The following is a 23,377-nucleotide window of genomic DNA, read 5'->3' on the forward strand; positions in this document are numbered from 1 at the left end:
CAGCTCAGGGCGTGATCCTGGGGTTCTGGGATCGAGTCCTACTTCGGTCTCCCTGTAGGGAGCCTGCTTCTCCCTCTGCCTGTGTCTCTGCCTCTCTCTCTACGTCCCTCATGAATAATTAAATACAATCTTTTTTTTTTTTTTTAAGGGCCTGTCAGTGTGGGGTCTTAATGAAGAAGAGTGCGGTCTTGACACCATTTAGCAGTCAAATGACATTTTTTTTTTGCTTTTCAAGGAAGAATGCCTTTGGGAGTAGGGTGGGAACCAGGTCATTTAAGACTTTGATTCTCTGTGTTTTGCATTTCTGTATTGTTCTGTATTTATAATGAATGTGTAGCACTTTTGCGATGGGGAAGGGCACTTTAAAGGGTTTGTAAAAAACACTAAACCAGCTGTTCTCCCAAGTGTCACTCAGTAGATCGGTCAGTCATTAGCAAATCATTAAATTTCTGCTGCTGCTTACCCCAGAGCTGCCCACCTGGAGCTGCCCAAGGGAGAGGCAGCCGGGTAGCAGGCGGGAGCTCGGGGGCCATGATTTGGAACGGCAGGCCTTGTGGCTTGATTAGGGTTTCACACATGAGACGCTCATTTCCTGTCTATATAATATTTTGGCTACATTGTGCTTTCTAATCTGGGACCAGTGGCCATGAAAAAGAGGCAAACCCATGATTTGTATGTGTCTGTGTGTGTTTAATAGATCCAGAACACTTCAAAAGAAGCCGTAGGCTGTCTTCAGGTCAGGCAGCACTTTATGTGGATCATGTTTAACTACACACTTGGCCATCATCTGACAGCCAGATATCAGTGGGCCTGGCGTCGTGGTACAGCTGGAAGAGCTGCACACAGCTCGGGTCAGCGTGAGCTGTGCAGGGCAGGTCCTGCCCAGACACCCTCTAGACGGCTGACATGTCTGAGGACTAACCGGTGCCTGTGTTTTGTAGATATTTGGCTTCTTGGCAACCGCGGTGTATGCGGTGAACACATTCCTGGCAGTGCAGAAGTGGAGGGTCAGTGTCCACCAGCAGAGCGCCAGTGACTACATCCGAGCACGCACAGAGTCCAGAGATGTGGACGGTCGCCCCGAGATCCAGCGCCTGGACACATGAGCACCTGCCGGAGCCCTCCTCCCTCTCCTCATGCCCATCCTTTCAACCAAGTTTTCTTTCCCTCATCACGTCAGATTTTCCTGTGATTAAGTTGAATTTTGTCCTCTTTGGTAAAAGTTCATTCTGGGAAAGTTTTTCAGAGAGGCCCTGGTGGCGGGTCCGTGAGGCAGGGAGCCCCTTGTACCCCGCTGTTCAGACAGAGGCGGGCAGGAGAGGCCTGCAGATTGCCCAGCATTTGGCGGCTGGGGGGGCAGCTGGCCTCCCTGGCTGCCGCGTCTCTTCTAGGTCTTCACTGTCCCCGAGCACAGGCTTCACATCTGACTCTGAGCCACCCTGTCATGTGTTTTTTGACAAGTCAAGAATTTGGATTAATGGGAGCTGCCGGGAGGGGTAAAAAATCAAGGAATGAGCAGTCAGCAGCGATCGCTGGGCAGGCCCCCCGCGAGCCCCAGGGCGGCGTGTCGTCTTGCTGCCTGGACCTTCCCCTGCTCCTCGTCCTCCAGGCCTGGGGCATCGCGACAGCAGCACAGGCCCGGAACGCCGCGTGAGATGCTGAGTGTTTGGCAACCGGCGTGCTGGTGGAGCTGTTTGCTGGGTCTGGACGTTACGGGGCTGGGAAGAGCTGCTGTCCTCTTGGGGCGGCTTGGCAGGACTGCTGCCAGGTGGGAAGGTTGCCTTTCGTTTCCTACCCTGCTGAGAAATCACTCGATGGCTCTTCAAATGCATCACCTCCCCGAATCCCACATTCTCCTCCAGGAATATGGGACCACCTTGTTTTCCAGCTTTCTACCCACCCTTACTACTTGGAGGCCAAATTGCAGACTTCCTGCAATTTTACCTTCTCAGGTAAAAGCCACACAAAAAATACAATCCATTCCAGCAGCCAGAATGCTTGCCCGTTTGCTGGCTTCGTGGACCACAGGTCGGGACACACACACTTCTCCTTTAGGGATGTGTGCTAAGTGTTGAATGCCTGAGGACAGCTCTAAAGTGATTCTGAGTAGGTTTGTCCAGGATTTGAAAATACTTGAATTTCCACCACGACACATCCTTTCACTGATGTTTCGGGAGGCACAGATTGTAGCTTTTGTGTGCCTCAGGGTCATAGCTATGAACGTGGATCTTGGAAGTTTTGGGGAAAGATTCTAGTTCTGTGAGGTTTCGAATGGATGCTTGAGAACGTGAAGGTTATGTGGTGGACATGTTAAACGAGCCCCTGTGATGCTGTAGTGTTTTTGTTCTTTGCATTTTTTCCTGTGGGAGACCAATTGTGTCTTTCATGGGAAAAATGTTTTAAGTTGTGGGGTTTTCGCTCTCTGAACTGTTGTTAATGTTTACAAACCTCCTTCTCGCTCTGCTATTCTGTGTTCAGCTGTCCCCAGGGAGGAAACCCGTCCTGCTGGGGGAACAAGTCTGCAGCCCAGGGGCTCCCCCAGGACCTCGCCTAGTGGTGGCTGATGGCAGCTGCAGCCGGGCGCCGTCGGGGCAGAGATCGTGAGTGTGTGTTGGGCGCAGTGTGGCTGGGAAAGCATCTGGCCCCCCGTGTGTGGCATCGCCCGCTTTGTGGAAGAGAGCGTCTGATTTCCCAGGGCAGGTAGCCCTGCTAGGCGGGTGAATCCGTGTCTGAAGGGTTGGGGCGACGGCCTAGCCCCCTGGACCAGCCCTCTGGTACCATCTCAATTCTGCTGTGGTTCCTTCCGGGAGCAGCAGCCCTGGTGGCAGGTGCGAGCTCCTGTCTGCGTCGGGGGCGGCGGGCTGGTGGGCTGCAGGTGCAGAGCCCCGCTGGTCTGGTGGTCACCCCCCCTCCCCCCACTGCTCCCACACCGGTCCGATGGAGCCTCCTCCCGTGTGTGTTGCGAGGCAGCACAAATCATGCTCCGCAGACTTAGCGTATGTAGTGACTTCTGAGGAGATTGTGACATCTAGATTTTATATCTGTTCATTTTATGTATTTATTTTGCATTTGCTGAGTGTGTCTGCATAGTCAAAAATGGGCTCATCGCCCTCTGAGAGTTCCAGTTAGAAACAGGGTCACAAAGACTCAAGCTTGCATTCAGCGGGGCCCACATGGAAGGACCACCCTGAACTTTATCAGAAATCTGCTGGGAATCATGTTACTTGGCCTCAATAAAAAGCCGCCTTTGAAGTGAGATTGAAAAAAAGAATACCACTCAGGCAGGATTGTTGCCCAAGTTTTCCCAAGTCACTGCAATAAAACCAGTTTATCATCTGGTGAAAAAGGGCCTATTGGTCTCCTGAGGATGTGTTGAAAGCTGCAAGAAAGGGTTCTGAAGCCCATCTAAACTATAAATGCTTACAGGTGATAAAAAGTGATGGCACTTTGTGCCACAGAGCGACTCGGAGTCAATTTGCATCGTAGTGTTAGAATCTTTGGAATTATTTATGTCCCTGTAACTATTTAATATCCTTTGTGCCATGAGCCTCCCCCATGGTTTTTGTAAATATATTTCTGTATATTTAATTAGCTCCCAGTACAACCAGTAGCGGCCAGGCCCATTCTCTAGCTCTCTAATCCGGGTGACGCGGATGCACGGCAGTGTGGTGGTGAGCACTCGTGGAGGGCTGTCTAGGGCGAGTGTGGCAACACTTGCATTTTCCTTGTGTTGCCTCTGTGTACAAACAAGACAATCTAGACTTAGTGGGGGCTTAACAGGACCTTTCTTTTCTTTCTTTCTTTTTTTTCAAATTGAAGGAAGCTTGTTTGTACATTTAATAGTTCCACTATGGATCACATCCATTTGGTTTGGGGGCATTTTAAGGCTGAGGCAGTCATAGTGTTTATCAATTTTCTGGTAGGATGGTGCTGGCTTTCATAGTTGGTACCAAACTTGATGGGAACTGCAGTCGTTGTGTAAATTGGAATTTGCTCCTGGAGACTGTATGGTTGAAACCCTCAAGCATTTGGTGGAACCTCTAGTGGTTTTAGATGGATGCAAACACTGACGTCTTCAGAGAAAGTTGATCTTGGCACAGATTTGGGTGATGTGGTATTTTTTTTTCCCCTCTGATTCTCCTGCATCTTCCTTTCTCACTGCTGAAGGCATGGAGGGAGAGGTCTGTCCCTTTCAAACAGAGAGATTACAGTCATGGGGGCCTAAAGAAGCTCTCTGGCCTCAGAGAGAGCCAGGGAAGGATGAAGCCAGTCACAGATTAAAATCTCATAGAAGTTTGATTTAAAGTATTTTATTTCAGATTTTTACTCTGTGCAGCAACACTTGTCCAAGAGATTACTTTCGCTTGGCAAAAGAGGGATGTACTAGCCTGTCCAGTCCCAGCGCCAAGGCCTCCTGGGCACCTGGAGCTGAAGTGCCAGTCTGGGCAGAGCCTGGCCAGCCCTGGGGAAGGCAGTTGGGACCCAGCCTGGCTCTGAGGGCTGGGCTCTGGGAGGCGGACCACACCCCGAGTCCTCAGGGCACCATGACTCCTCTGGGACGAAGGCTCTTGCCCACGGGTAGGCGTGAAGTGTATCCAATGTGTTGGACGCTTCTGCTCAGAGCTTTGGACTCTGTTGAAAACATGGCTACTCTTCTAAAGCCTGCAGCTTCATCTGCCTTTCTTTGATGCTTTCTTAGTGATTGAGACTTTGGTTAAGCCACAGGCAGTCTCTTGAGGAGAGAAAGCACGTAACTCTGTCTGCACATGTATGCAAATCCGTGCTCCTGACAGCAAAGCCTGGAGTAGCGCCTCCGTGTGTCATGTCCTCCGTGTGGCCCCAGCTCACCTTTTCTTGCAGACGCTCCTGTGCTATTTTAGGAGAAGCTCCTCACCCTTCCATGTATTCAAGAGGTGGAGTGAGTTCTAATCTCTGGCTGTGCAAGATTCTCTGTGGGTTCTCAAAACTGGCCCTCACAGATCAATAGTGTGTGGAGGCAGTGTGTGGCCAGTTTGGTGATTCTGGAAGGCAGTGATGATTTAAGTGGTCCCCTTGTGTCTCTGTGTTCAAAACCAAGCAACCATGAAGTTGTGTCACTACTGCTTGATTGTCTTTCTCTCCATATTTTGCTTATACAGGAAAATAATGACATTAAATAGGTAGCAAAAGGCAAAAGGCAAAAAAACCAAAAAAACAAAAAATAGCAGCAGCACTTTCTAGGCTGAAGGCTATTGCTGATTAATTCTCTTTAGCAAAGTAAAAAGGTGCTTGCCCAGGGACTGCCATTAACTCGTGTGCCACCTTAGGGAGACGCAGACATAACGCCACCTTCCTTGAGCTTTGCAAACCTTCCTGGCTTGTTATAAAATCTCGTGTCTCTTCTCTCCTCAGCAGATACTTCTGAGATCATTAAGAACTGTCTGGTTGAAAAGGTAATTTGAAATATTTGACCTTCTACATTGCTTTTATTTAGAAACCAATCTCTGACAGAAAACACCCTCAATATGTTAGATCTGGAACTTTCTTCTGAAAAGGAATGTTCTGGGTTGACTTTTCTTCACACCAGTAGATGGCATTTATATACTCTTAGACTGGAAACAGAGGAATGGGTCCTGATGTGTTTTCCCTTCTCTGGTCTGGATCATGTTTTTATTTCATTTGGATTTAATTTCTCAACCTTGGGGATTTTTCCTCCCTCTCTATTTTTCTTATTCCTAAACAGTAAAGAAAAAAAGTTAACCTACAAGCCCGCTGAGCTTGAATCAATGGCAACTTGCCTAGAATAAAATTCAGCTTATGAATTCTTGAATGGTACATCTTTTTCATAGAGTTAGCTTGTTGTCTACATTTTTATGCCAAGACTTCAGTTCAGGTTACTGCTTATCTAGACACCTGTGAGTGGCATGTTTTCTTTGGGATGCATCGTACACAGAGGCCAGAGAGCCTTCAGTAAGGGGTTAGTAGCCTGGACTGTAGTGCACTATCAGAACTTTTATGGTTCTAATTTAGAGTAGAAACTTCTCAAAAGGATCTTGATCAGCTTTGTTGATGGGGTCAGGGCGAAGCTGGAAGTTTCTTTTCCTAATTGTGCCTCAGAGGATAGGAAGGTAGGATATGGTTGATTCAGGTGATGGTTTGTATGGGACTTGGTAATAGTCTGAACCTGTCAAATCTGAGAAACCCCAGTAGGAAGCACCCCATTTTACCAGGACACGAGGACAGTGTGGGGACCTGATGTGCATGCCAGGCAGGGCCAGTCTGATAGCTGCCTCCCTCTGTGGGCCATTTTGCTTTCTTGCCTTTTCCAGAATCGGTTTTGCAAGTTTTGAGATCCTGTTCCCTTCTCTGCAGAAGCGAGGAAGGCAAATAATCAGGGCTTGAAGGGAGAACTGGTTGGCCCAAGCCCCCCCCCCCCCCCCCCCCCCCCCCGGGAGGACGCAGGCAGGAGGCCTGATGGACCTCCAGGCTGGCCCCGACCCGCACGGGGGCTGCCTACTTCCAGCGCTTTCACTCTGTAATCCATTTTAAAAATGAGCTTTCAAATCCTGCCTCATGATGAAACTAACGTATGTGGATAGAACCAGTGCTTTTAATAACTTGATTTTGATATGGTTCCCACTGAAAGAATGTAGGGATCGAAACTATTTGTATATGTCGAGATTTGTAGGGGTTCAGGAACCCGTGGCAAAAACACTTAACTATTTATTACAGGTATGACTGTATGTTTTTTTCCCCAAAATAGGTAATTCTGTCTTTGTATATTTTAAGACAAATAAGAATTGCTTCACCTTCAGTGCCTTCTGTGCGTGAGTCACATAAACACTTGTCAATCATGGAATTGAAAAAAAGATGTACATTTAGTTAAACCAGATGACACTATTTTTGTAGCATGATTTTAGATTGTGTCCTTTTAATATTGCTTTTAGCAATGATGGTTTTGAGGTTTGGCCATTATCCCTTTTAGACTTCGTTACGTATTTTGAAAAAATTAAAAAAACAATACCCGCCTTGGCTATTCCTGCCTCCTCTCTGCTGCTTTCTCCCCAGTGATTTGTTTCTGCTTATTTCAACAGTCTGAGAGTAAGAGTATATTTCTGTGAAATAATTATGAATCCGTATAACTGCATTTGGCATTTTTAAACCACTTGGTCACTTGGAGCCACCGCTCACCTCAAACAGAAAGAGGAAAGTGGTTTCATAAAAAAGAATGGACGTCCGCGGTACCCTGACCTCCCCTCTCTGGGGCGGAGACGGTGCAGAGTCCCCATGTCGCAGCCCCGGTGTCCTGGCCTGGCGAGGGCGGTCCTGGGCCTGGCGTCTGCGGACGGCTCAGGCCACCCCCGGCCCTGCGTCCCCCTCCGCCCGCTGGCCTCCTCAGATCTCACATCGGCTCGTGGGGCCCACGGTGGGCTCGGTGGCCCTTTCTGGCTTTCTGCCTGGACAAAATAGGTGCCCTGCTGTGCGGAGCCCCATGAAGTCGAGACCCAGCTAACCCGCTAGCTGCTCCTTTGGCTTTCCCACCCCTGTAGGACGCGAGTTCTGTCTGGTCAAGAAAAATCTCGAGTCAACTAGCTGAGCCGTTGCAAAGTGAAGGAATGGATTTACTGAAACATGATCTTACAGCTTCTCTTTTGTCCTTTGGAAGGGTCAGACTACGTAATTATTTTAACGAAGGAAGTCAAGTCAGATGGCTGGTAACTGCAGTGAGTCTTCACTGGTACTTGGCCCAGTGGCACTTCTGGGGGGCGACGTTAATTTAACAACTATGACATTTTGCTTCTTAAAAGTCTATTTCCTTTAGTAGTTTGGACACAGCTGTGGGGCATTCGGAGGGATGCCACTCGGCACGCATTGGTTTATGCTGCTGGGTGGGGGGTGTCTCCCGGCTTCTCGAACCCTGGCTCGTGGGTTGGACTCGGTCCTCGTGGACAGAGCCTTTGCCCCCGGTGGTTTGTCCCTGACAGCAGACAAAGCCTCACATTGCCCTCGGTTTTGCCCCTTTGTTTCTTTTGAAGGACCTATTTTTCATGGTACTTGTGCTGATTGTTTTCATAGTGTTCAAATCTGTATTTTTGTATGTAGAGGGAAATAATTTTCTCAACACTAATCGCTAATAAATATTGTACTAAATTGTCATGAAGGAGTTCTTGTTTAATAAATGGACACATAAAAGTGGCATCGTCTCCTTCTTGGCCCCCACTTCCTTCCGTCGCCTGGAAGGCTGAAGGCTGTCAGGCTGCGTGGAGCAGAACCCCGCCGTGTACCCCGCGGCCTCCGCACACTCAGCTGTCACGCAGATTTTCGAATGTGCACGAGAGATGGGGCAGAGTGCCCGGGCCGTTTGCACGGAGCCCCGGCGCCCTCCCGGGCCCTTCAAGCCCGAGGCCCCCGTGCGACCAGCGCCCGACCACGAGAGCCCCGGGTTCCGGCTGCCTCAGGGGGGCCGTGGACTGTGATCCTGACACCCCAGTGAGAGGCTCCCGGGCCCCTCGGAGGGGCTCTGGGGACCTGGGCAAGTCCCCGCACCTTCTGTTAGTTTCCTGGGCTGTGACACGGGGTTGTGCGAGGAGCGGGGGCTCCCGTGCGGCCGCCGCTCGGGGTGCCTGGGTGGCACAAGGCGCACGGCCGCCGGACGGGAGCGGTCGGGACGCCCCGCGGACAGGGCCGCTCTGCCTGGGGCTGAGGGTTCTCATCACACACGTACGCTGCAAGCACATAGTCTGGTTTAATCCACTGCGGCTTTTACATGTAAGAGACGAACAAAGGTCACAGATGCCCAAGACACGGGGCCAGGTCTGGCTCATTCGTGAGGCCTTTTGGGTCACAGAAAGTATCATGTAAAAAACTACTTTTGTGTAAAAAAAAAAAAATTACAAAAAGTTACAAAATCCCCTTGAACATACACACACAGCACATGTCCTTGGGGGCACACACAAGGCACATCGGGCCCCTTGCCTGCCGGGGGGGTCCCGGGGAAAGAGGGTGCGGCCGGGCCTGCCGGGCCACCCAGAAGGCTGTCAGTGAGTTCACGGTTAGGCACGTGGGTCTGTGCCCCGGTGAGCCAACCTACAGCTGCCCCGTCCCCGAGATGTGGCTCCGGAGCGTGACAGGCGCCTGTTAGGGGTGCTGTGGGAGCAAAGGTCGGTTTTCTCCCTGTTGCAAAAATAAAGTGGGAACTGGTGCTCCCTGAAGGAACTCTCGGAAGGATGGTTCTTGACAAAGTGCCTGGCACGAGTGGGACACCAAATGCTAACGAGAATCCTTGGGGCCCAGCAGGTTGGCCAGGGGTGGCTTCTAGTGTGCGCCCCCCGCCCCGGGTGCTCCCTGTGACGGAGGTGCAGGCTCCATCCACTCTGTCCCCTTGTGCTTATTTTTGGCAGAGCGCTTACAAGGCTTCAGGTCCGTGGCAGACACGAGGACACGTGGCCCAACGTGCACGACGCCCCGGGTGCCGCGTTCGGCGGTGCGTCGTGTGCCTGGCACTGGGTGGCCAGCAGCTCCCACTGCTGAAGGCTCCGACGCCCCTCAGTCGGAGTCAGAGTCGGAATTCTCTTCTGGAAGGAAGACAAAGGGGATGCTTGGCAGGCGTTTCTAGGCCCGGGTACCGGGGAGACCGGCTGGAGCCCCGGGCCGGGACCCCGCATGGGCAGCCGCCGTCACCTCCAGGGCACGGCCACGCGGAGGGGGTGCCCACATGCCCTTGCTCTAGCCTCTCCCAGGTCTCCCTGGGCTGTTCTCCCCTGGGGGTGTCAGCATGCCAAATCCGCACCCCAAACCCTGCCGCAATTCAGCAGGGCACAGTGGGCACAGCCATTATTCTGGGACAAGAAAGTAAAATATGCTCGAAATCAGGAATCCTCTCTTCAGCCACCTTAGAGTTTCAATCCCCTTGGCCCGAATTCTAATTTTATATGGTGATCAGACACATTTTATGATGTTCAGGGCCTACCTAAGGTGTGACTCAAGGGCTCCTCGAAGCCCAGCACCCCAGAGTACTCTGTAGAGCATTCTGGAGGAGGAACAGCATTCAAGTCGCTAACCCTCGCTCCAGCCGCAGTGCCAACTGCTATTTTCAGGGAGGGACCCCCCCCTTCCCTGGCCAACCCCTGACTCTTGGAGCCCCAGTCAATCCTCATACTGTTGGGGTCACGGGTGAGCTCCGAGAGCCTCCATAAACCCTGACCCCCTAGCCCTGTACCGAGGGCTAGACTGGTGGGATTTTGTGGTTTTGCTGTATTCATTCTAACACATAAACTAGGAATCATTTTACCACACACAAAAAAATTCTATCTCCAAATATTAAAGTCCACAATATTCAAACACATGTCTGCACTGCCACTTCCCACTTGCTGACTGGTTATCTTGAAGAACGCATGGCAGGCAACTGGTACCAATCACAAAGGCCTGGGGAAAATGTCGAGGGACGTTAAACCTGGGGTTGGTCCAAGTCCAGGACCGGGAGAGAGGAGCCTCATATTTCTAGCAGAAGGATGGTTTCTGCTGGCTCATAAATCTGAGCTTGCTGGCGCCGTGGAGAAGGGGGAGCTTGGTTCTCTGGCCCCTGAGCCATGGGCCCGGGACGCTGGACAGGTGTCGTGGGGGGTCAGGGGACATGATCAGGGCAGGTGGCCACTCTGCCGCCCAGCGAATGGCTGCCTTGGGGGCTCATCCGGGAAGGTCCCACCGAGGAGGAGGTGCTAGGCCTGCCCTCAGCTTGCCTTTCCTGGAGAGGCAGAGGCCCCGGGAAGCCAGCTGGCTGCATGATCCATGCCCCGTGAAGGGACCGGAGAAGCAGGCCGGGAGAACGCTTCCTGCCCTCCTGGGGGAGGATGCGCTCCTCCAGCTTCAAACTGGCCAAGTATCCCTGGGGGCGGGGGGAAGGGTCCCCAGCAACAGCCCTGGGTCGGCAAGCTGGGTCCCCGGGGAAAAGGGGGGTGGCCACCCACCTTCTGCCTTGTCGGCCGTGTTCTCTTCTGCGGAGTCCCCTTCTTTGAGGAATTTGGCCACGTCGTTAAAGATCAGGTAGAAATCAACGGCAAACACGATGGTGGCAAAGAAGCCGAACACCTGTGGGACAGGACAGGGCCCATGGCACCCATCACGGGGAGCTGGGAGTCTCTGGGCTGAGGGCCCGGGACAGGCAGGGAAGCTGCCGCCCCACTTGACCGGCTGAACAGGCGGGATGGACGAGCACAGCCGCCTCCCAGGACCGGCAAGTAGGAAACTGCACTGTCGCCTTGGTGGGCAAGCAGCCCCCCAAACCCGGGGCCCACTGACGCTCCGCTCAGGGACTCTGCAGTTGTGGAGACCTGCGTGCAGGCCCAAGGGCCTATGCGGGGACAGACTCTGCCCCAGACACTAAGTGTCCAAAGGGCATCTGGGGCTCCACCAGGGGTGGGGTGACCTTGAGGGGGCATCGCCGGGCAACCCCTTCCAGGGCTCGGGCGGCTACTCACCCCAGCTGCTTTGGAAGCCGCGTCTGAGTACTTGGCGACAGCCGTGATGGAGATGGCGAAGTAGATGAGAGCCGCAGTGACACAGCGCAGGAAATCCTGGGGAGGGGGGGTGTGGTCACTGTCCTGGGCTCCCGGGACTAGGGCACAGCGGGGCCCAGACAGGGGCAGGGCCTTGGAAGGACAGCAGGTGGCAGGAACAGGGCTGGAACCGCCGTTCCCAGGGGACGATGAGCCTGGCAGGCTGGGCACTCCCCGAACCCGCAGCTCTGGCATCCCCCGGGCTCCCGGCCTGTCCTGGCCCCACCACACTCCCTGACTCTTCTCCACCCGTTCCTGCCCCTGGCCGGGTGCCCCCGGAGGCTGCCCTGTGCCCGGTCCAAGTGGCTGTGCCCTGTCTGGTGGACAACAGGACGTGGGCCAGGCTACAGCTTGCCCTGTGGCTTCGCCCACATGCAGGGCTCCCTTTTTGGTGAGAAAGACATTGAAAACCCGGTCACCTGCCCCCGGCTGGCTCTCCGAAGGGCCTCGCTGTGCCACAGACTTGCGGCAGGTCCATTTACGTGTCCTGGTTTCTGCTCACCTGTCCCCAGACACGGGGACAGAGTGCAGCTCATCAGGACGCGTACTGGATACGAAGTCACGAGACCAGGGTTCAATCGCAGCGTTTTTGTGCCTCCTCAGAGCAGTTTGAGGTGGGGTTTTGAGGGCTCCCAGGTGACCAAGCAAGTTGCCAGATGGCTGAAGTCTGGCTAAGCCCTGCAAGCCCTCGGTTAGCCTGTCCTGCTCTGGTGGAAAGGGCTAGAATGCCCGCGGCTGAGAGCACCAGCGCCACCTGGTGGCCAGGGCCAGGACGCCGGCTGGGGCTCGGGGCAGCAGCGGGGAAGGGGGGCTTCGAGGTGAGGCAGCCTGCGGGGGGCACAGGGCCTCTGAGAGCCGCCGCCTGCAGCTGCAAACAGTCCCCGCGCTGAAGGGCGACGGCCCCAGCGCAGCCACCCCCTCCGGCCCGGGGCGCGGCCTCACCATCATGGGCCAGCACAAGCCCTGCCACTTGTCATTCAGCTGCATGGCATCAGCAAAGAGGAAGTAGAGGGCCAGGAGGAACTCCAGCAGAGGCGCTGCCAGGAAGGCGGATGCCGAGGATGCCACATAGCAGACAAAGGTGATGAACGAGAGGCCCTGCAGGTGAGGGAAGGAAAGTCACACCCCTCGCACGCACGCCGGCGCCCAGGGCTCTGCATCCAGGGACAGAGCTGTGCCAGCAGGGGAGGTGACCCGCCCACGGTCCTGCAGCTGCCAGGACTGGAACCCTGTCCCGGGCCCTGGCTCACACCTGTGCTGCCCCCGGTGCCTCTGGGCACGGCTCTGCACCCTGTGCGGGGCCACCCCCCTCCAAGCCCCAGCCCCCCAGGAGGTTGTGCCCCGGCCCCCACCCCAGCAGGCTCTCCGCAGAATCCATCCAACCCAGATGGGGCCCAACAGGGCAAATCAAACCCGAGCGTCTCAAAGGCGGCGCGCTGAGCAGGAACCAGTTTCAACAAATTACACCCAAAGCCCAAGAATGTAAATTTTAGCTGAAACACAGCTTACGAATTTTGACCTTTAATGACACGAGTGCTGAAGTGTTCGGAGTTGCAAGGTGCCCATGTGGGCAATTTATCCTGCATCAAACACTAAACCGCCCTGGAGCCCAGACAGATGCGTACGATAAAGCAAATCCGACAACATGTTCACGACTGTGCGATCCAGGCGGTGGGTGTTGGGGCCTTAACAGTGTAACTGAGTCTTACGGGTTTGCCAATTTCCCCAGGAGGAACAAGGCCTCCCGGGAGGGGAGTGTTCACTGAGGCTTCAGGCCCTGGGCCTACTCGCCCAGCCCTGCAGCCCTGCGCGCCCCCCCAAGGGCCGGCTTCCGCACTCGGTGGGTGGGCACCGATGCCCCACGATGCTGCGGCCCTGGGGGTACCCGCTGCAGGGCAGGACAGACCAAGATGGGGGGCTGTCCCCTGGCCAGGGCCCGCTGAGGCTTGGGGCGGCCTCGCAGCCACCTGTGCACAGGTGCTGCTCACGCCCCACTTGGCAGACGAGAAGCCGAGGCGCAGGCAGTGAAGTGGCTGCCCAGTGCCCTGGGCGACAGGCATGTGGCCTCAGGGCTGGCTGACAAGTGGCCCTGCCCGTGTGGGCTGTCTTGCGTCCTGATTTGTCACCGTGGCTGAGTAGCTTGAGTGGGGCTCAGGTGGCCCCGCAGGGACTCCCGGGTGCCCCACAGGAAACACTGTGGCTGTTTAGACAAATGAGCCGCAAAGATCCCAGAGTCCCCAGGGCACCCGAATCTGTCTTGAACGAGCCCATGGGGGTAGCTGAGTTCGACTCAACAGATGGGAAATTGAGGCACAGAGAGGGGCCTCCAGGGAGAGCCAGGCCGTGGGACCCTGACCCAGCCCTGAGCTGGGCTCCTGCTGTGCCTCCTCCACAGGGGCCCCTCTGCTGCCCTTCCCCTTCCTGTCCGCCACCCCCAAAGCCAGATTCTGAGGAGCCCCCCCACGCCTGCTCCCCCATTCCCTGACTCCTTGTGGCTGCTTCCTCCCCTTTCCTGTCCCTGTCAGCCTCCCCCTCTCAGGCCTGGAGCAGCCAGGGGTGACCAGCACGGCTCCAGCTCCCCTGGGATCAGCCCTGAGCGTCCTCCCCCCCTACTCCTGCGACGGCCTAGATCTGGATTCCTGACTCCTGCGGGGTGAGCAGCGCTGGGGCTTAAGGCTTCTCTGCAAAAGCGCTTCCCATCAACCTCTGGGCAGGGCCGGGGCGGCCAACCAGAGGTGACCCCCCGGAGTGTGGCCCGAATCCGGGGCCTCACCTGGGGGCTGGGCAGGCGCCGGCCTGACCTCCAGGCTGACCCTAGGGGCAGGAGTGGCAGCCAGGTCCCCTCCTGCCAGCGCCAAGGCGGGTCTGGGCCAGAAGCCTCCTTCCTCTGATGCCCGCTCTCACCCTTGCTGTCACCCAGCCCTCGAGTGGCCCAGCTGTCAAGTGCCCTGGGCTCCCGGCCTCAGCCTTCTTGTCCGCAAAGTGGGAATAACGCCGGACTAGGAATCCCCCGAGGGCTCCTCCGCACCTCGCCCCCGGCGCCGCCCCGCCCGCCCCCGCCCTGCCCGAGGCCCAGCGCCAGCCCCGCCGCGCGGTGTCCCCAGACAAAGGCCTGTCGGGCCGGGGTGGGGGCTGCGGCAGGAGGCCGGAGGGGCGGGGCGGGGCGCGGGGAGGCCGCGGAGGGGGATGAAGTCACCGCCGGGCGGACCCGGACCCCCGCCCCCGCCCCGCCCCGCCCCCCGGAGGGCTCCGCTCGCGCCCCCGCCGTGCGTGCGGCCTCAGCCGTCCCGGGGCCCTTCCCCGTCCCCCGGGGCCCGTCGCGCCGGCCCAGAGCCTTCGGGCCCCGGCACCTCCCGGGCGCAGCCGGCCCCCGGCCCCCCGCCCCGACGGCGCCGCCCGCACTCACCGACTCGGCCAGCAGGAGGCGGCCTTTGCGCGAGCAGAGGAAGGCGCGCGCGGGCAGCAGGGCGCGGAGCCCGGGCCCCGGGGCGCCGGCGGGGGGGCGGCGGGCGCGCGGCGCGGCGGCGGGGGCCGGGGCGGGCTCCTGGTCCGGGGGCCACATGGCGGCGGCCGCAGGGAGCCCGGCGCCGCCCCGCGCCCTCAGCCCGCGCCCGGGAGGGAAGCGGAAGCGCCGGCCGCGCGGAAGGAGGAGAAGGCGCGGCGGGGGCGCGGGGCGGGGGCGGGGCGGGGCGGGGCGGGGGCGCACCCTCCCCCTCTCCTCCCCTCCCCTCCCCCCGCCCCCCGCCCCTCCTCCCTGGCCGCGCGCTGCGGCCCCCCCGCGCCCCGCGCCCCCTTCCGCCGCCTTCCTCCTCCTCCTCCTGCCCCGCCCCGCGCCCCCCGCGCCGGCCCCCAGCCCCGCCGGCGCCCCGAGGCCGCCTTTCTGCCGCCCCTGGACGCCCCGTCGGGGCCCCGCCTGCCCGCCCGGAGCGGGTGTGCCCTCGCCGCGGCGTCGCCTCCTGCCCGCGTCCCCGCGCGTGTCCGGGCCCGGGAGCCTCGGCGCCCGAGGGCGAACCCCCCGTCGGGGCCTCCTCGCCCCGGACCACGGCGCCCGCCCCCTTCTCCCCGGGCCACGCCTCCCGTCTCCGCCGCTGGCCCCAGGCTCCCTGGGCTCCCCCAACCCGGAGCGCTCCCGGGCGGCGCCTGGGCCCCGGGCGGAGCGCCGCGTCCGTCCTCCCCGCCAGGACCCGAGCCCGTGGGGAGCCCGTGGGGAGCCCGTGGGGAGCCCGTGGGGTGCCCGCTCTCCCTCGCCCGCCCCAGCGGTCCGGCCCCAAGGCCGGCACATCTTCGCCTCCTCGAGCTTTCTTTGTTTCCGTTCGCGTCTCCCCACCGCTGGGCCTCCGCGGGGTCCCCGAGTGCCCCCCCCCCCCCCCCTGCGCTGCTGTGACGGTGTCTTTAAGAGGCTGCTCTGCTTCCTCGTGCAGCCAGAAGGAGGCTTAAGGTCTCCAGCAGGATCATCTCCATTTCCCTTAGGCCTCAAACCTTGGGAGTTTCCGTCTTGCCCGGAGTCTTGGTAGAGAGACTAAAAACATACCCCCCTTGGTGTCGTCTGTCCCTGTGTCTCCCCCTCGCAGACCTTCTTACAGTTTCGTGAACAAACCATGGTCCCTTCCCGCTATAGGGCCTTTGTGCCTACGGGGCCCCGCTTTCTGGAATGCTCTTCTCCACCTGGTTCTCTGATGAATGTCTTTTTTTATGTGACCATCCTCAGAGGAGATTCTGATGGCCTCTCCCACTGGGTAAGAGGCCTTCGTTCACTCATTTATTCATTCAGCAGCAGTGCTAGAAAGATTGGCACCGCAGGATGTAAGGAAGCCTCAGCTTAATTTGTGGGGAGTGGGTAACAGTGTGTCCAGTAAGATGATTCCCAGTAATAGATGTCTGACTGGTTTAAAGGGTTGCAGGGAGCCTTTGTGGAAGAAAGGACCGAGCAAAGGATGGTAGGGAACCAGGCCCTGGTGTTTGGAGCTTACTCTAGATCCCCTGGGAGGAGGCCAGGTGAGGGTTAGAACAGAGGACAACCTGATGTTGATCGGTGTTAATTAAATCATGGCTCAAAGTTGGAACTCCATAAATAGAAAGCAACCCAATTTTTTTAATAGGTCAAAGTTTTGAACAGACAATCCAACAAAGGTATGTGAACGTCCAGTGAGCACATGAAACAATATTCAATATCATTAGCCATCTAGGAATGCAAATTAAAGCCACTGTGAGATACTGTTTTACACTTATTAAAATGGCTTCATAAAAGAGGACTCTACCATTGAAGTGCTGGTGAGGATATGGAGCACCTGGAACTCTCACCCCCCCCCCCCCCCCCCATGGCGGTGGGAGTGATTACCTCCACTGTGGAAGACAGTGTTGCAGTTTCCTAAAATGCTAAATAAAGACATACCGCGTGACCCAGATATTTTACTTGTAGGCATTTGCTCAAGAGAAATGAAAGTACAAGCCTTTGCAAAGGCCTGGATGTGAGCTTTCACAGCCAGCTCTGTTTTTTTGTTTTTTAATTTTTTATTTATTTATGATAGTCACAGAGAGAGAGAGAGGCAGAGACATAGGCCGAGGGAGAAGCAGGCTCCATGCACTGGAAGCCCGACGTGGGATTCGATCCCGGGTCTCCAGGATCCGCGCCCTGGGCCAAAGGCAGGCGCTGAACCGCTGCACCACCCAAGGATCCCCAGCTCTGTTTTTATGTTTTATTTATTTATTTATTTTTTTATGATAGTCACAGAGAGAGAGAGAGAGGCAGAGACACAGGCAGAGGGAGAAGCAGGCTCCATGCACCGGGAGCCTGATGTGGGATTCGATCCCGGGTCTCCAGGATCGCGCCCTGGGCCAAAGGCAGGCGCCAAACCGCTGCGCCACCCAGGGATCCCCAGCTCTGTTTTTAATAGCTCACACTGCGCACCGCCCAGTGGTTCATTACAGCTGAGAGGATTGACCGTGGGGCATCCCTGCGCTGGAATACTCCTCAGCAGGAAGAAGGAACAAAACATTGACAAATGCAACAATAGGGATGCATTTTGCAGATATTATGTTGGATGAAAGAAACCAGGCTCAAAAGGGTATATACTGTATGATTCCATTTTCTAAAAAAGATTTTATTGATTTATTGATTGAATTTTTGGCTGTGCTTTTGTGGTGAATATCTACTTTTTAATATTTATTTTATTCAGATCTGTATGTTCTGCTTTATGGAATTTGTTGAGATTTTCTTTGTGTCCTGATAGATAGTTAGGGGTTGCAAGTGTTCCACTTGTGTTTAAAAAGATTGAGGGCAGCCCTGGTGGTGCAGCAGTTTAGCATGGCCTTGGGCCCAGGGTGTGATCCTGGAGACCCGGAATCGAATCCCACGTCGGGCTCCTGGTGCATGGAGCCTGCTTCTCCCTCTGCCTGTGTCTCTGCCTCTCTCTCTCTCTGTGTCTCTCATGAATAAATAAATAAAATCTTTAAAAAAAAAATACAGAGGGTTTAAACGACATAATCAACAAGATATATAATAGATACATAGATAAGTTTTATACCCAACTAGAAGAAAATACTCAATCCTTTTATTTCATTTCATTTTTAAAAAAGATTTTATTTATTTATTCATGAGAGACACAGAGAGAGAGAGAGGCAGAGACACAGGCAGAGGGAGAAGCAGGCTCCATGCACCAGGAGCCCGACGTGGGATTCGATTCCGGGTCTCCAGGATCACACCCTGGGCCCAAGGCCATGCTAAACTGCTGCACCACCAGGGCTGCCCTCAATCTTTTTAAACACAAGTGGAACAGAGACACAGGCAGAGGGAGAAGCAGGCTCCATGCAGGGAGCCCGACGCGGGACTCGATCCCAGGGCTCCAGGATTACACCCTGGGCGGAAGGCGGTGCCAAACCGCTAAGCCACCTGGGCTGCCCAAACCCTCTGTATTCTTACCTTTCTTTCTTTCTTCTTTCTTTCTCTTTCTTTCTTTCTTTCTTTCTTTCTTTCTTTCTTTCTTTCTTTCTCTCTTTCTCTCTCTCTCTCTCTTTCTTTCTTTCTTTCTTTCTTTCTTTCTTTCTTTCTTTCTTTCTTTCTTTCTTTCATATTTTATTTATTTTTTTGAGAGAGAGAGCCAGAGAGAGAGCACGAGTGGAGAGGAGGGGCTGAGGGAGGAGCAGACTCCCCACTGAGCAGAGAGCCTCCAATCCAGGGCTTGATCCCAAGTCTCTGGGATCATGACCTGAAACAAAGGCAGACAGTTAACCACCTAAGCCACCAGACATCTTCTTCTTTTTCTCTTCCTCCTCCCCCTCCTTTTTTTTTTTTTTTTTTTAGGATTTATTCATTTATTTGAGAGAGAGAGAGAGAGAGAGGAAGTGCGTGATTGAGCAGGAGGTAGGAGAGAGGTATAGGGAGAATCTTCAGCAGACTTCCCCGAGTGTCGAGCTCACCACAGGGCTTGATCTCTGGACCCTGCAACCACCACCAAACTGAAACTTGTGTGATTCTCAACCGACTGTGCCACCCAGGCACCCCTATATTTACCTTCTGTTGCTTGATGTATTGACTTACTAAAAGAGGTATATTAAAACTTCACTAAGGTTTTTTTTTTTTTTTTAAGTTTTAGTTTTATTACTTTTCCTTGGATTTCTAATAGTCTTTTTTATTGTTAGATGCACAAAAGTTAACATTTTTAAATTTTGTTTTTTTAATTTATTTTTTATTTTTAAAAGGTTTTTGTTTATTTATTTGACACAGAGAGAGCAAGAGCACAAGCAGGAGGAGTGGGAGAGAAACAGGGAGCCTTATGTGGGGCTTGATCCCAGGACCCTGGGATCATGACCTGAGCTGAAGGCAGTTGCTTAACCTACTGAATCACCAGGTGCCCTTGTATTTTGTTTTGTTTTGTTTCTTTTAAATATTTATTTATTTATTTGAGACAGAGAGGTTGAGGAGGGGCAGAGGGAGAGAGACAGAATGTCAAGCAGACTCCCCATGGAGTGTGGAGCCCACTGAGGGGCTTGATCTCACAGCCCTGAGATCACCACCTGAGCAGAAAACCAAGAGTTGGAGGCTCATCTGACTGAGCTGTCCAGGTGCCCCAAAAGTTAACATGCGTTTTGTTCAGTAGAGTGTAGCAATGGAGAGCATAAATACTGGGTTTAAATCCTGGTTCTATTGCTTTCCTAACTTCTCTGTCCTCAGTTTCTCCATGCACAAAGTGACAATAATAAAATTACCTAAGTTATATAATTATTGTAAGGATAATATGAGTTAGTATATAAAAATATATGAGAGCAATGCCCAGCAAAAGAAAAAAATAGAATAATGCCTGGCATATATTTTTATTAAGTATCATTTTAACATCTCTGTTGTCCCTAGTGAAAGCTTTGAGCTTTGAATTCTATTTCATTTAATATTAATTTTACCGCACCCACTTTCTTTTTTATGGCTTTTATATTGCACGTGTTGTTTATGCTTTTCTCATATAAGCATCTAATGCTATAAATATCTAAGTACTATTTTTGTTTCATCTTATAAATTTTGATATGTTGTATTTTCATTTTTGTTTACTTCCAAATATTTTCTAATTTCTCCCAAGACTTTATCTTTGAACTGCAGATTATTTGGCAATATATTGTTTAATTTTTAAACATTTGGAGGTTTTCCAGTCATTTTTATGTTATTGATTTCCAGTTTAATTCCATTATGGTCAGGGATTATGTATGATTATGTATGATTTTAATTTTTTTAAATTTAGGGAGGTTTGTTTTATGATTCAGGATATGGCCCATCTTGATGAATGCTCTCTGTGCACTTGAAAAGAAAGTGTATTTATTGAGTGAAGTGTTTTATAAATGTCACTTAGATCCAGTTAATTGGTGGCGGTATTTCTTTTATATCCTTGCTGGTTGTATGTGTACTTGTTCTACCAATTACTGAGAGAGAAAAAATGATGTCTTCGACAATATGTATAGATTTATCCATTTTTCTCTTCAGAGTTCTATCAGTTTTTGCTTTATGCATTTAGAGGCTCTGCTATTAGGAACATCTAGCATTGTTGTATTGTCATAGGATAAATTATTTTTTCACTATGTGGTGTCTCTTTTATCCCTGGTGATTTTCTTTATCTTTGTATGATATTAGTATAACTATTCCAGTTTTCTTTTGATTGATATTTTCATGGAATATATTTTTCTATTATTTTATTTCTAATATACCTATACCATTATTTTAAAGTAGGTTTCCTGCAGATAATTGAGTCTTTAAAAAAAAAATCCATCTAACAATCTATGTATTTTAATTAGTTTGTATAGACCATTTATATTTAGTGTAGTTATTTGTATATTTGGATTTAGGTCTACAATTTTGTTTTGTTTGTTCTGTTTTTGTTCATCTCTTCTGCTTTCTTTTGGATTATTTATTTATTTATTTATTTTTATTTTTATTTTTTTAGTATTCTAACATATATTGAGTTTTTTACTCTCTTGGTACAATTTGGTACAGTGTTTTCTATAGGGATTACTATATACATTCTAACTTTTCAGTCTACTTAGAATTATTATTTTACCACTACAAATGCCATACAGAAACCCGACCATCATATAGGTCATTTTATCCTCCTGGCTTCATGCTGTAGCTGTTACATATATTACATCTACCTCTGCTGGAAATCCCATCAGATAATGTTAAGATTTTTGCTTTCATTGTCCACAATAGCCAAACTGTGGAAGGAGCCTCCATGTCCATCGACAGATGAATGGATAAAGAAGATGTGGTCTATATATACAATGGAATATTACTCAGCCATTAAAAAGAATGAATACCTACCATTTGCTTTGAAGTGGATGGAACTGGAGGGTATTATGCTGAGTGAAGTAAGTCAATTGGAGGTGGACAATCATTATATGGTTTCACTCACACAGGGAATATAAGAAATAGTGAAAGGGATTATACGGGAAAGGAGGGAAAATGAGTGGGAAAAATTAGAGAGGGTGACGAAACATGAAAGACTCCTAACTCTGGGGAACAAACAAAGGGTGGTAGAAGGGGAGGCAGGCAGGGGGATGGGGTGACTGGGTGACGGGGACTGAGGGGGGCACTTGACAGGATGAACACTGTCATCCTGTTGGCAAATTGAACTTCAATTAAAAAAAATATATATATATATATATATATATATAAACATGTTTGCTTTCAAACATCAAATGTATTTTAAAGAACTTGATAAGAATATACTATTTGTCCAGATATTTACTATTTTTTCCAGTTTTTTTGAGACATAATTGACATACAGTAATAATTGACATATAAGTTTAAGGTGTAGAGCATGAGGAGATGACTTATATGTATTGTGAAGTGATTAATTAACACAGTTAAGTTTAGTTAACATCCATCATCAAATACAAATACAAAAAAAGGGAAAATATGCCTTTTAATTTGTGATGAAAACTTTTAGGATTTACTTATCAGCTTTTAAATATGCTATATAGTGGTGTTAACTATATTTATAATGCTATACATTATATTTCCAGTAGTTATTTTTCTTATAACTGGAAGTTTGTACCTTTTGACTACCTTCATCTAATTCCTCCTCCCTCCACCTCTTGCCTTTGGTAACAACATATGTAATCTCATTTTCTATGAGTTTCACTTTTTCCTTTTTTTTTTTAGATTCTGCATTTATGTGAAATCATACAGTATTTGTTTTCTCTAACTTATTTCACTTAGCATAATGCCCCCCATCTTGCCACAAATGGTAGGTTTTCTTTTTTTAAGGCTGAGTAATATTCCATTGTGTATATATGTCATATTTTCTTTATCCATTCATCCATTGATGGACACTTATATTATTTCCATATCTTGGCTATTGTAAATAATGCTGTAATGAATTTAGGGGTGCAGATATCTCTTCAACATGATGTTTTTGTTTCCTTTGGATATATGCTCAGAAGTAGGATTGTTGGATCATATTGTAGTTCTTTTTTTTCATATAGTAGTTCTGTTTTTAATTTTTAAGATATTTTTTCTTTATAATTTTTAAGATATTTATTTACTGTTTATGTTGCTCATCCTTTATCCTTGAAATAACATATTTCCTTCTGGTATAATTTCTCTACCATCTAAAGAACTTCCTTTGGCACTTCTTTCATAGCAGATCTACTGGCAATGTGTTCTCTTAGTTTTCCTCTTTTTTTTTTTTTAAGATTTCTTTATTTATTTTAGGGAGAGAGCAAGGGTGGGGGAGCGGGGGTGGGCAGAGGGAGAGAGAATCTCAAGCAGACTCCCTGCTGAGTTCAGAGCCCAATATGAGGCTCAATCTCGTGACCCTGAGATCATTACCTGAGCCAAAATCAAGACCTAGATGCTTTTTTTTTTAAGTTTTTTTTTTTTAATTTTTATTTATTTATGATAGTCACAGAGAGAGAGAGAGAGGCAGAGACATAGGCAGAGGGAGAAGCAGGCTCCATGCACCGGGAGCCCAATGTGGGATTCGATCCCGGGTCTCCAGGATCGCGCCCTGGGCCAAAGGCAGGCGCTAAACTGCTGCGCCACCCAGGGATCCCAAGACCTAGATGCTTAACAAACTGAGCCACCCAGGCATTCCAGTTTTCTTCTTTTTGAGAATGTCTTTTTTTTTTTTAGCCTCTGTTAATGAAGGGTATTTTTACTGCATATAGATTTCTGAGTTTGATGGTTCTTCTTTTCTCTTTTCAAGATTTATTTTATTTTACAGAAAGAGAGAAGACATAAGCAAGAGGGGCAGAGGGAGAAGAAAGAATCTGAAGCAGGGTCCACACTGAGTGCAGAGCCCAATGCAGGTCTTGATCTCACAACCTGAGATTACAACCTGAGCCAAAACCAAGAGTTAGACAAT

At 51.5% G+C, this 23,377-nt stretch overlaps 2 protein-coding genes across 3 annotated transcripts in view; one reads left to right on the forward strand and one right to left on the reverse strand.

Annotated features, from left to right (window-relative positions):
* CMTM4 (CKLF like MARVEL transmembrane domain containing 4) overlaps positions 1–8,175 on the forward strand; it is a 69,950-nt gene extending 61,775 nt beyond the window's left edge. For both annotated transcript variants that reach the window (XM_072731746.1, XM_072731745.1), the window contains exon 4: positions 942–8,175. In XM_072731746.1, the coding sequence (XP_072587847.1) occupies positions 942–1,106 (165 nt within the window). In that variant the 3' untranslated portion in view covers positions 1,107–8,175. The remainder of the gene's footprint in view (positions 1–941) is intronic.
* Positions 8,176–8,706: 531 nt separating this feature from the next.
* On the reverse strand, positions 8,707–15,214 carry CMTM3 (CKLF like MARVEL transmembrane domain containing 3). The gene is made up of 5 exons (XM_072731744.1): positions 14,941–15,214; positions 12,477–12,632; positions 11,457–11,552; positions 10,947–11,067; positions 8,707–9,554 (listed from the first exon to the last, which is right to left on the reverse strand). The coding sequence occupies exons 1-5, from the start codon at positions 15,094–15,096 to the stop codon at positions 9,526–9,528; spliced, it is 558 nt and encodes a 185-aa protein (XP_072587845.1). The 5' UTR covers positions 15,097–15,214; the 3' UTR covers positions 8,707–9,525.
* Positions 15,215–23,377: the final 8,163 nt, after the last annotated feature.

Source organism: Vulpes vulpes, chromosome 12, assembly GCF_048418805.1.
Source record: "Vulpes vulpes isolate BD-2025 chromosome 12, VulVul3, whole genome shotgun sequence".
Classification (NCBI taxonomy): domain Eukaryota; kingdom Metazoa; phylum Chordata; class Mammalia; order Carnivora; family Canidae; genus Vulpes; species Vulpes vulpes.